A 12,716-nucleotide genomic window follows, 5' to 3' on the forward strand; every position below is an offset into this window, starting at 1 on the left:
TGGCTCAGTCGGTTGAGTGTCCAACTTTGGCTCAGGTCATGATCTTACAGGTAGTGAGTTTGAGCCCTGCGTCAGGCTCTGTGCTGACAGCTCGGAGCCTGGAGCCTGCTTCAGATTCTGTGTCTCCATCTCTCTCTGCCCCTCTCTCTCTGTCTCAAGAAAAAAAAAAAACAAAACAAAAAAACACTGAAAAAAAACACAAAAACAGGAGCCCATGTGTATTGTCTTAGTAGAATAAACTGTATCTTACAGGAGGAACATTCTTTTATTTTAATTAATTTAGAAGATGGTTTTAAATAAGAATTTCAAATATATATAAAAATAGTATACTATAGTGATTCCTACTTACCTCACTCATCTTAACACTTGTCAGTGTATGGCTAATCTTTTTCATCTGTATTCACCCATTTATTCCAGCAACCCAAATATATACTGGATTATTTTGAAGCAAATCCCTGTCGTATCATTTCATTTGTAAAACTTGTATAAAAATCTCCATTGCAGTGGCAAGAATAAAAAAGACAAAACTCAGTTGACTTAATATTAAGTTTTAAGATACGAGCAGATTCAGAGTCTTAGAATTTTAAGAATTAGAAGGTATATAACAGCTATTAAAGCTGTTGTCAGACTCGTCAAATTCCTCTACTACCTACAGTTAGATTCATGGCTTCAGCCATCTTCTCTTAGATCTTGCTGGCTATATGTTTATTTAGTGTTATTTACTTATGTGATTAAATTATTTGAGGAAAAAAGACAATTTGAAAGAGAAAATATAGCAACATGGCCAGTATTTAAATCACTTCTACTTCTCCAACTTTCAGTGTTTTATTTAAATTTTATTCTTTTCCCTTCTGACTTTATGTTTATTTTAGCTTTTTAACTGTGAATTGTATCCTTTTCCAGATGTGTATATGAATGTTTTCCACCAGGCATATGAATTTAAGCAGATTTGTATTCCTTGAAATTATCCTTTTTGAGTTCTTCCTATGTGCACATTACTGCTACTAAGCTTTGACAAGGGATAGAGATTAAAAAGATATCAGACCTTCACAGAATTCACTATTTAGTGTATATAAATTATCCATTTTATGAAATGCGTATTAAAACACAGTTCTTGTGAAATGAATTTCAGTTAAGGAAATCTTTGTTTCAGACTTTCAGCCTAAAGTCAGTGAGCAGTGATATGTTTCACTTGGGAAAAAAAGATCACTGGTATCCCTGTTTCCTGGTTTACACTTGAATCTTTTTTGAAAAAATTATTATCATTGTAATCTTTATTAAAATCTAGGTATAATGATAACAATGCCCAGTGTTAAACAAGTCAATTTGAATTGGTCCACTTAATAGTCATGCTTTTTCATATGGCCTTAACAGCTACCTTTTCAAATTTATCTTTTTTATTCATATACCCTATTTCTAAGTAAAAGTTAATGTTTGTTTTTGCCCCTAAATCCCTTTACTTTCCTATCCCTTATTTATGCTTTACCTATTGGCAGAAAAGAACATGGCTCTTCCTGCATTTCTAAATCTTACCATTCTTAGTGCACTTTAAATGTCACCATTTTTGTGCAGACTGACCAAGAACATAATATACATTCAGCATTAAATGTGCTTATTCATGGTATGCTACTGTCTTTAGATAGAAAAATGGCCTAAAAATAAAAGTAGAGTTAAATACTCAAATTATTTACTACAGACTGTATCATAACACGTGATATTTTAAAATGTTATATTATTCTAAAATAAGAATCTGTAACATAGGTAAACATAAATTATTTTGTTCAAGATAGATGATTATTTTAGCTTCTATCCAAATGATGTTCCATTAGCAAAGGCTTTTATTTCCTGAGGAAAGCGCAATTTTTTTAGATGTAGAAAGTATACAGGAGTAACCTCAGCACCATTGTTTATGGCATGATTGGTTACAAATCACCAAATAGGACTAGCCATATGTGCCATAGTATATGGTATTTCTTGGTATTCTTTAAAAAAATTTTTTTTTCAACATTTATTTATTTTTGGGACAGAGAGAGACAGAGCATGAACGGGGGAGGGGCAGAGAGAGAGGGAGACACAGAATCGGAAACAGGCTCCAGGCTCTGAGCCATCAGCCCAGAGCCTGACGCGGGGCTCAAACTCACGGACCGCGAGATCGTGACCTGGCTGAAGTCGGACGCTTAACCAACTGCGCCACCCAGGCGCCCCATTGGTATTCTTGATATAAAATGATATTTCTCTAAATGACCTCTAAGATGTTTTAGTTGTAGCATTCAGAAATAGTCCTTTCTGTAATCATTATTAAGTCTACATGACTCTTTTTGTTAGGAGCCCCCCCGCCCTGTGCACCCAGCACCCTTACCAGAAGCCCCACAGCCACAGCGTCTGCCCCCAGAAGCTGCCAGCACATCTCTGCCTCAGAAGCCACACTTGAAGTTAGCACGAGTTCAGAGTCAAAACGGCATTGTACTGTCATGGAGTGTCCTGGAGGTAGATCGAAGCTGTGCCACTGTGGACAGCTATCATCTCTATGCTTACCATGAGGAACCCAGTGCCACTGTGCCCTCACAATGGAAAAAGATTGGAGAAGTAAAGGCACTTCCCTTGCCCATGGCATGCACTCTCACCCAGTTTGTATCTGGCAGCAAATACTACTTTGCAGTACGAGCCAAGGATATTTATGGACGTTTTGGACCTTTCTGTGATCCTCAGTCAACAGATGTGATCTCTTCTTCCCAGAGCAGTTAAACCTTGGAGCCTCTATCTCTTCCTCTTTCTGACTTCCACTTTTTGGTCTTGTTTTAATCTTGTGCATGATATCCATTGTAAAATCCACATTGTGCAAGATTTCTTGGACAGCTGTGTATATACACTACATTTGTTTATAATCAGAAGTAAAATAAACAGCCCATAAAGCAAGAATCTTCTCCTGGACAATTGAAGCTTCAAGGTTTTGAAATGTAAATGTGCACCTTGCTTTAGTTTTAAGGCTGGGGAATATGTGTGGGTGTTTATGTGTGTTTTTCCCTATTTATATGTTTACTGCGGTGGAACCTCCTATTTCCATTCTCAATTTTACCTCTCTTCAGGTATTAAGTAAGTAGATCGAGGGATCAGAAGTATGGTATGTAACTGGCATGATTCTACTTCTAAGGGATCTGTAGGTTCATGGTTAAATGATTTAAACTGAATCTAAACAAAACCCAAAGAAAGAAAGAAAAAGAAAAATGGTGAAATAGTTTAAAATAGGTTCATTTGAACACAGGAAAGGATTTGTTTGTCTTTTTTCTTTTGTTGGTTGTTCATTAGGTAAAAAAGATCTGCAGTGGCCCCTCTCTTTCCTAATCTGACTCTTACATTTATTTTGTGCCTTAGAGATTAACTACAAAAATAAACATGACCATTTGTCCATTGTTGATCTTCTCTTTCAGGCTTTCACCCTTCATTTCTCCTTCATCTCCACTAAATATAGCACACCTCCCCTCAAGTCACTTTTAAACCAATCCTTTTAGGTATATTCTTATCAGTGGCATCACTACATTTAACTCCCCAAATTTGACTTGCTCTTTTCTTCTAAGAATGTAAGTGCTTTTATCTTTGGTCACTATTTAAATTAACTGTGTAAAATGGACCAAGAAAGACCATATTATGTAAGAAAATTGTTCTTCAAACATATTTTAGGATTTATGTTGCATACTGTGTTAGAGATTATAAAAGCAGTGTTAGTTCTCTTTATCACTCGAAGCATAGTATTCTTTCAAATGTAGTAAAGAATAAAATTCACAAAGTACAGTGAACTAAAATATCAAAGGGAAAGCTTTATTTCCTTATTGTCATATCATTCTTTCTGTTTTAACCTTTTAACTTTATTTTGATGGTGCCAAGTTTTGTCTGATTTACCCTCTGTCAGCTTTAGATAGGATTTGGGGTTATTTTATTTAACAGTTAGGTATAACTTTCTGTGTCTCTCTGTTCCTGTTCAAAGTTAATCAAATTCATTTTAGGTCCTGGACTTTCAGTATGAGTGCCAGCTCTCCTGGTTTCAGGTAGGTGTTTGAGGGTAGATAGTTTAGGGCAGGAGAAATGGGGTAAGTTTGGGGATGAGAGAGAATGATTGGGAATAGTGTGAAAGGAATTCATGGAGTTTGTCAAATAGTTTTTCAAGTCATCTTCCCTTACCTTATTTAAATTCCTACCTTCTCAAAATAAATTCATCTTTAGTTTTCCCTGGAATTATAGGAGGGAGCTATTCCTTCTGTGAATGCTGCTTTGTTTGCAACTTTGATGGCTTGTAATGAGAAGCATTCTAGTTGTAAAACTCTCATTAGAGACTTTCACTGGTCAGTGTACTGTCACATTAGGTGTGAAGTTTGATGCTGAAGAAAGTCTACAGATTGCCAAAATTGTAAATGTTCCAAACCTTCCTTTCACTTTCAGAAAATGAGACCACAATGAGAATTAAAGTTTTTATCAATCAGATTTACCAAGCATGTAGATGTTACTCATTCTAGGACTGATGGTGGTAAAGAAGTTGCCAGTGTCATGCCAATGAAAATTCTGAAAGGGAGAATTTGATGATCTTCTAGATGTGTATGAACACCTATCTATATCTGCATGTGTATATGTTTTTACCTGCAATGGTTGCATTGTTGATTATGTGATCAAGATCATTCCTGTCTGCAGAATGGAAGGCCCGTGTTCAAAATTGTTCTTTATTGGCCAGTTTATGGTCATGTGATGACAATTTGCCCTAGCCTAGAAAAGCTTCCCTTGGTGAATGTTTTTATTTATATTCACTAATCTTTTTTTTTTTTTTTAAAGCTTTCATAGCATTATGTAATCAGGCAAAAAAGCCCAGTAGAATGAAAGTATTTTAGCCTATATTGTGTGTTTTCTGTCAAAGGAAGAAATAATAAATGACCAAACAGTAACCCTAAAAATATATTTACTACAGCAAAATCAAACTTTTTATTCCAGAAGGTGGAAGGAAGGAAGCTACAAAGAGAGACTGTAATTATTTGAGGAAAGCGTTTATTATGAGATGCTTTCCTCAGATTAGCCTGCCATGGGATTTATAGGCAACATCTATATTGAATTTACTGAAAAATGCTAGGCTTAGAACTGTTGGCTTTTATTTTGGGCAGGTTTTAATGTTGATGAGCTGACTTTCTGTTTGGTTCATTTCTTTTGGGAGAAAGAATGGAGGACTCAACTAGAAATAGCTACTGATTACAGACCATATTGTAGCAATTCACACTCCATGGTACCTTTTTTATTTCATGGTACCTTTTCACAAAGTATTACAGATAAGTTTGATTATCCCATTTTGGGAATGCAAGTTTGCTGCATTTTTAGCTGGACAATACTTGTCTAAGTGCTGCCTTATTGGAAATTCTGAAAACTTCTGATATATTGACCTGAAATGTAGGGTGTTCATATGGTTTTTAAAAAGTAAGTGATGTTTGTTACTCTCTGTTTTGCACTTTGTCAGAGTAACTTTCACCCTGTTTTAAGTGTAAGCCTCATTTAAAAATTATGTTCTTGCCAGTAAATTTATAAATTACCAAGACAACATCTGTTGTTAGCTGTTAACTTTATGAGGTAACTATATCCCTGTTTCTTTGGACTCACTTTAAAATATGCAGAATACTGTTTAACACAGTAGACGTTTATGAGAGAAGTGAGGACATACAGCTTTCTTCCTTGAAAAGTGAGTATTTATTGGGATGTCATTTGCCTCACAGAGAGTGTTCCCCACTCACCCTACCCCGATTGCTGGATAATAAATAAAAGGTTTAAATGAAAAACGTGACCTAAAGCAAGGAGCTTAGAATCTTTGGTACATCTGTCTGCAAATTCCTTAGGTGGGCTGCACTATACAGTTCTCTTACTGTATTGGGAAAGTGTTAACTTAGTTTTTGTTGTTTGCTCTTTTGCTTACATTTCCCAAATTATCATTTATGCAGCCAGGTGAATGTTAATATTGCATGATATGCACTTATCTTGTTCCACGAATTTTCCAGTACTGTACAAAATTAACAAAATAATGCCTGTGGTATCTTCTCTTACTTTGATATTTGATACACTGTGATTTTAGCACAGTAGAGTACTGAAAAGACCTTCCAAGTGTTCTCCCCAACTTTCCTTCTTGGGCTATTTCAGTATCATATGAGTTATTTGTTATTTTAATTCCATCATTGACCAGTCATTGGCCTATTTTATTCTAATTTCCAGAAAATACCATGCCCCAAATTTGGATTGTTGGAAATAAGTCTCTCTAAAAGCAATGTATGATTTTTCCTTCCTTACTATTTACTGGGTGGGTGATGCCCCTCTCCACTTTTTAAAATTTTTGGACAAACAAAAAGAACAGGTGTTTTGTTAGTGTGACAGACGTAGATCTAATTCCTAAAACATATTCCCCTTGAGCCAGCCAATGGGGAGGAAAGGATGATAAAACACACGTTTTGTCTTCTCATCTTCAAATAGTTTTATCATGTTACGTAAGTTTCTTTATTATTATTATTTTTTTAATTTGTAGAGTCAGCTAAGTACCCATCATTTATGTTTAAATGCTGAGGGGGGGGGTTGTTTTTGTTTGGTTTGGTTTTTGGTTTTTTTTTTTTTACTTTTTGTACATAAGGTAACTGGGCAATCAAACACCTTTTGGGGATCCTGGCTTTATTATTTTCTCAGCCATTTCAAAATTAAATATAAAAGAAAATCTTTTGTAGGAAACTTGCATCCTGATTTTTCCTTATTGCAGGTGAAAGTGTAAATAGTAAGACAATGTTTAAGACCTTCCTAATGTCTAATATAAACTGGGCTATAGCAAGTTGCCCTATTTTTATTAGGTTTTGAAGGTTTTTGTGTTTTTTTTTTTCTTTTTTAAATGTACAGTAGAGTGGTGTCTGTATAAGTGTTAACTGTAGTGGGATTTTGTCCAGCAAGCCTGACATTTATACTTTGAAATAAACTACTGGGTTTTTAACATTCTGAGTATTCTGATTCATTGTAATTATTCTCAGCCCTTGTGTTGCTTTTGGAAGTTCTCACCTTATTAAGAATCACCCATTATACTGTGTAATATTGTTTATTTAACCTACTTGGCAATATTTCAGCACTCAAACCACATACAGTTCTCTAGCTTTGAAAGAAAAACTGCTCTATACAGTTTTGCTCCCAGATTAGATATGCTGCTTTTAACTAGTGGGAGAAAACATTAAGGTCATATTGTGTGCCTAGTCTGCACCATGAAGAATCAGCTGGTGCTTATTAATGATCAGAAAGATCACTAACTGCATTTCCATTAGAGGTTCCTTTGAAAATGCAGTTCCACCATCCCCTAGGGCTTGCCCTTAAGTATATCCAGCCAGGGGAAGGAGAAAGAGCATGGAAGAGTACAGGTTTTTAGGGGCCGAGCCCAGAAGTGACACTAATTTTGGACTCCTTTGGCAAGAACCCTGTCACATGGCACAACTATCTAGGGGAACCTGGGTGATGTGTTCTGTGTGGCCAGGCATAAAAGGAGAATATGGATCTGGCTGAGCAGTTTCTGCCATACCGTCCTGTATATAAACTTGTATGCTGAAGCCAGTTACTTATCTTCTAGAATATTTCCTCTACACTCTGTCACCCTATAGTGAATGTTTGTTGCCAAAACCTACAAAATCAATAGTAGAAAATAAAAGTGACAGACTGAATTTAATATATTTTATTAAGATTAATTCTGAATGGAAAAAACATAGCTAAAATAGTGCCTTTGGAATCTTATTTGCGACCTTCTATTCCCTTCTATTCCCTCAAATCCCTCCGTCATTTTATGTCCTGTTTCAAAATTGGTTTCATGATAATAAAATCAAAGTTGTAGGTCTCTGGCATGCCCTGGTGGAGAGTTTTGTTGAAACGGTTCCAGTGAAAAACAGGGAGGCCATCTTGTACTGTGGGACCACTGATGGCATGGGCTGTGTACGCTGATGCTAGGTAGATATCGGCCACCTGGAAAGGGAAAGGAGAGGGACATTTTAGAAAAAACCATTTGGAAAAAAATTCACTAAATCCCCGTTTTTTCCCTTTTTTTTTGTTTTTGTCTTTTTTTTTCCAAAGTCACAATATTAGCCCCCCCTTTAAAACAAAATCTTGCAAGCTCCCACAATATGCTCTTCCATAACCATTTGGCATTCCAATGTGAATTGAGCAGAAGTGCATTAGGTTAACGTAGCCAAAAGTGTGAGGTCTGGAGTCAAAGTGCTCATATTCAGAATTCTAGCTCCAAAACTTATTTTAAAATAACCACTATTTGGCTCAGTTTTCTCATTTGCAAAAGGGTAATAACCCAACTTCTTGGAGGGGTTGTCAGAAGGAGTTAAGGAGCAGTTTATGTGAAGCAGAATGTAGGCTTCAATAAAAGTTGTTATTAGGGCAGTAACGAGTTTTAAAGTAGAAGGAACTCTATTAAAATAGGAGGTCTGTGGTTCTCAAAAGCACCTAAACATTGGATAGCACCAGATCTTAACCTTAGAGAAAAAGGAAGAACATGTCTCCTAACTTCTGATTTTCCACATATTCAAAATGGCTCAAGAAAAATGCTAATAAATTAAGTATATCCTTTAGCAGAAACTCTACTGATGAAAAATCAGCAGACTCCTCTCTCCAGAAGAAAGTAAATTTGGCAGATGGAGGCTTGGCTTGGGTTCTCTCAGGCAAGGCAGCAGACGTGATTCTCTTTGTGTATTCGGGAATGGTTAGAACACTTCTTGCACACTTTACTGAATGTTTGCAAATACCATTAAAAAGAAATAAACATTCACTGGGGTTTCATGTGTGCCAGGCTCTCTATACCCACTAGTTTTTTTTTCAACTTTACACAACATATTTACTTTACACATCATTAAGACTAGAGCTTTCCTGTAGCTAAAAAGTAGCTTGAGTAGGAACGAGACTACTCTGAAGCCTGTGAGGCAAGTACTATTATTATGCCCATCTTCCAGATAAGGAAACAAGCATTACAAGGTGGTGGAATTTACTATTATTTGGCAGAGGAGGGCCTTGAAGTTAGGCAATGGGACCTACTATCAGAATCTCTTAAAAAGCTGACTCCTGAATTGACTTTATGGTCAGAGACAGTATTGTGCTTTATGCCGCAGAAGTCCCTGCAGCTTTGCCTTTGAATAGGTTTATGTGCTGGTGAAAATTAAATTCAAAAGCCAATAAGCATGTTACCTTCGTGTCATAGCAACCTCCAGGACTTGGGTTAAGTGAGTTCAGGTCCTCACGGCAGCAGACGGTATTGCAGGGATCGCCCTTACTGTAAGGATCCTTTTTATAATCTAGAAAACAGTGATGGGGAAAAGGGTGAGTACTGGCTATTCGGAGATACATCTACCCCCTGGTAAGCTTTTTGGACCTGCTGAAGTATATAGATGATCAGAGAGTATACTCCAGTGGCCTCTTTGACCTAGTCTGCTCTCAAGAAACTTGCATGGTGAAGAGTTGACAGAAGAGAGGTAATAAAGGAGAAATGTGCATCAATGTTTTGCTACAAAATAAATACAAATTTGATGCTGTTCATTACAAATAAAGTATTCATGAATAATTTTTGTTTTATTAGCTGCTTTTGTCCTTGGAAGAAAACCTGGGTTAGGGTTGGGGGGGGGAGTGGTAAAAAGAAAGTACACTGTATGAGTTATTCTGTGTTTTACATATTTTTTCCCAGTTAAAAAAACATGTAGAATCTTTTTCCCTGTCATTTTATAAAATAGGACAAAATTCTATTTGTTCAGAATAAAATATGTATATTATTGATTGAATACTGAATACTTAACTTCTTATAATTCCTTCTAGTACAGAGATGGATTCTTTACATGGGGAAACTTACATGGATTCTTTATCCCTTTGGAAGAAAAGGAGTTTTGAAGAATGATTCTTGAGAAATGTGCTACGTACTGTTGTATCGCATGATATATTTCATGGATGCCATATCAGTCACTTTCCCTTGGTCACGCCGGAAGATTTTGGCTCGTGAAGCCATATCATAGGAGTACTCCAAACCCAGCTTCTGAACTAACATTGGATAGCCACTCCAGTTGTAGATCTTTTCATGGAAAGGAATGTTGTAGGAGGGCCAATATCCTGATTTGGAATGGAAAGGAAGCAGGGAGACAGACAGAAAAGAGAGATGGGACAAAATAGATGTTATTAGCGATAGTTTCTTTTGAAAATTGGCACAGGTGTGTGATTACAAAATGATATTATAAAGAAAATTAAACTTTGAATGTGAACACTGGCCTTCACACTGGATCCTTTTAAATTTACAGAATCAGTATACTTCTAGATTGTTCCATTAGGCAAAGAAGAGCATCAGAATTCTTTGTTTCTCACTCAAAATTCTTAAAGCAATCTGTTAACCAGAAAATAACTTTATTATCTATAGAGCAAAATGAAGCATAACACAGAGTGGTCTGGGGGAATTGGTTTAAGTTGGTTTAGGTTAGTTACTGAAATGCCAAAAGATGGTTTCACAATGTGGCCCCACCAGGGAACAGGCTAATCATGGGATAGTGGAAGAACACAGTACCTAGAGTTGAGGAAACCTGAATTCTAGGCTCAGGGCTGACTCTCTAGGTCTTAGGCAGTTAACGTCACTTTATTTTCTTTTTTAACAGGGAGAGGGAAAGGAAGAATCCATGGTTTGAAGAGACTAGAGATGATCTTTAAGGTTCCAGTGGGTTTTAACTTCTTTGTAAGCATTCATTAAGGCTTAGCTTCATTCAGAACTTCATAATGTGCCAAGGCCACAGAGCCCATTAGTCACGAAGCATCAAACGTGTGACACAGCTCTGGTAACAATCAATATTTCAGGAACATCCCATATTACAATGGCCTGGGCTACTGTCCATAGGACAGTCAGTCAACACAGGGACTCCTCCATCACTCAGGGGCTAACCTCCCACCCTCATATTGTCTTGGCATTGGTTTGCCTTTCTCCTTTTTTTTTTTTTTTAACTGTTTTATAGAACCCCCTACTTTGGGGTGAGGTCACTGATTAAAAAAATGACAAGACATCCAATGGTGCTGATTCTGGGACACAGACCAGCATCAGGAAGAACTGAGATAAAGACAACACTGAAGTGACAGGCTAAAATCATGTGTATAATATAGTATATCTAGGCTACATATAGATTTAGGAATTAGACTGCCTGGATCTGAAGCTTGGTTCTGCCATCATTAGGTATGTGACCTTAGACAAAATATTTAAATTCTCTGTGCTTCAGTTTCTTCATCTATAAAATGTGAACAATGACAGTACTTACCTTATAAGGATTATTATGAGCATTAAATAAGTTCAAACAGATGAAATACTTACAATAGTGTCTAATACTTGGTAAGCATTAGATGAATATTAACTTATATTTCTCTCCCTTTTTTTTTTAACTTTTTAATGTTTATTTTTGAGAGACAGAGAGCATGAGTGGGGGAAGGGTAGAAAGATTGGGAGACACAGAATCCTAAGCAGACTCCAGGCTCTGAGCTGTCAGCACAGAGCCCGATGCGGGGCTTGAACCCACTGTGAGATCATAACCTGAGCCAAAGTCGGATGCTCAACCGAATGAGCCACCCAGGCACCCCTATAATTATATTTCTCTTTATGTGAACACAGATCAAATGAATAATAAAAATAGCTGCTTTATCCTTCACATTTTCATAAAGCTTCACGATTTACAAAAACATTTAAAATAGAGTATCTTGTATATTTCCCAACAACCTAATGATGTATAAGCATTACCATCCTTCCTAATAAAGGAAGAAATAGAGCTTCAGAGATGACAGATGCCTCCCTTCTGATCAAGGGCTTCTATCGATATACCACAGCTGCTTCCAAGTTTTGGAAGCAGGGCCTGGGTGGCTCCATCAGTTAAGTGACTCTTGATTTTGGTTCAGGTCATGATCTCATGGTTCATGAGATCCTGCGGAGCCTGCTTGGATTCTCTCTCTCTTCCCCTCCCTCACTTGTGCTTGCTCTCTCTCTCTCCCTCTCAAAAATAAATAAACTTTAAAAAAAAGAAAGGAAAAGAAAATTCTAGGAGGCTCATGGGACTTTTTGTCTTTTATCATAATGGCTATATGATATCACTTAATTATTTGGGCAAATCACATATTTCTTTCTGAGCCTTTCTTTCCTTACAGTAAAATGGTAACAATGCCACTTAATCTGGAAGTATGTTAATGAAGACCAAACAACGGAACGTAAGTAAAAGGCCCAGAAGGGACTGCCTAGTATATAGGAGACAATGAATTTAACTGTTTTTCCCACCACTGGCAAAATAACTACAAACAGATCACCATCGGCTTTTATTTTAGTCCCAGGGTAGGTTTCTTCATGGGATCTAGGAACCACATTGCAAAGAACCTGAATCTGCCCTTCTATAATCAGCAGCAGTCCAAGAAAAGGCCTTGAATAATCTGTCCCCTTCAACACGCGTCTCCCTCTTGAGGCATGCTAGTTTTAAAAGGCTCTTACCAGCTGGATGAACCAAGCTTCAGGCTCAGACAGCAGACTTCTCAGTTTTGAATTGCCATCCTAACCAAGTGACTGCCTCATGATTTGACTTCTCAGGTCAATTTTCCTTCAAAAAAGGAGGTAGGTCTGCTCCTTGGTGGTATCTGATCTGCTTGGCAATTGACGTTTCCACCTCCATTAACTCTGTTTTATGCAGATT

At 36.9% G+C, this 12,716-nt stretch overlaps 2 protein-coding genes across 5 annotated transcripts in view; one reads left to right on the top strand and one right to left on the bottom strand.

Annotated features, from left to right (window-relative positions):
• ATF7IP (activating transcription factor 7 interacting protein) overlaps window positions 1–6,996 on the top strand; it is a 122,500-nt gene extending 115,504 nt beyond the window's left edge. For all 3 annotated transcript variants that reach the window (XM_027035611.2, XM_027035610.2, XM_027035612.2), the window contains exon 15: window positions 2,326–6,996. In XM_027035611.2, the coding sequence (XP_026891412.1) occupies window positions 2,326–2,745 (420 nt within the window). In that variant the 3' untranslated portion in view covers window positions 2,746–6,996. The remainder of the gene's footprint in view (window positions 1–2,325) is intronic.
• Window positions 6,997–7,696: 700 nt separating this feature from the next.
• The window catches only part of PLBD1 (phospholipase B domain containing 1), a 54,268-nt gene continuing 49,248 nt past the window's right edge, over window positions 7,697–12,716 (bottom strand). For both annotated transcript variants that reach the window (XM_053225853.1, XM_027035613.2), the window contains 3 exons: window positions 9,943–10,128; window positions 9,220–9,326; window positions 7,697–7,995 (listed from right to left, as the gene is read on the bottom strand). In XM_053225853.1, the coding sequence (XP_053081828.1) occupies window positions 7,813–7,995; window positions 9,220–9,326; window positions 9,943–10,128 (476 nt within the window). In that variant the 3' untranslated portion in view covers window positions 7,697–7,812. The remainder of the gene's footprint in view (window positions 7,996–9,219; window positions 9,327–9,942; window positions 10,129–12,716) is intronic.

This window comes from Acinonyx jubatus, chromosome B4, assembly GCF_027475565.1.
Source record: "Acinonyx jubatus isolate Ajub_Pintada_27869175 chromosome B4, VMU_Ajub_asm_v1.0, whole genome shotgun sequence".
NCBI classification, from domain to species: domain Eukaryota; kingdom Metazoa; phylum Chordata; class Mammalia; order Carnivora; family Felidae; genus Acinonyx; species Acinonyx jubatus.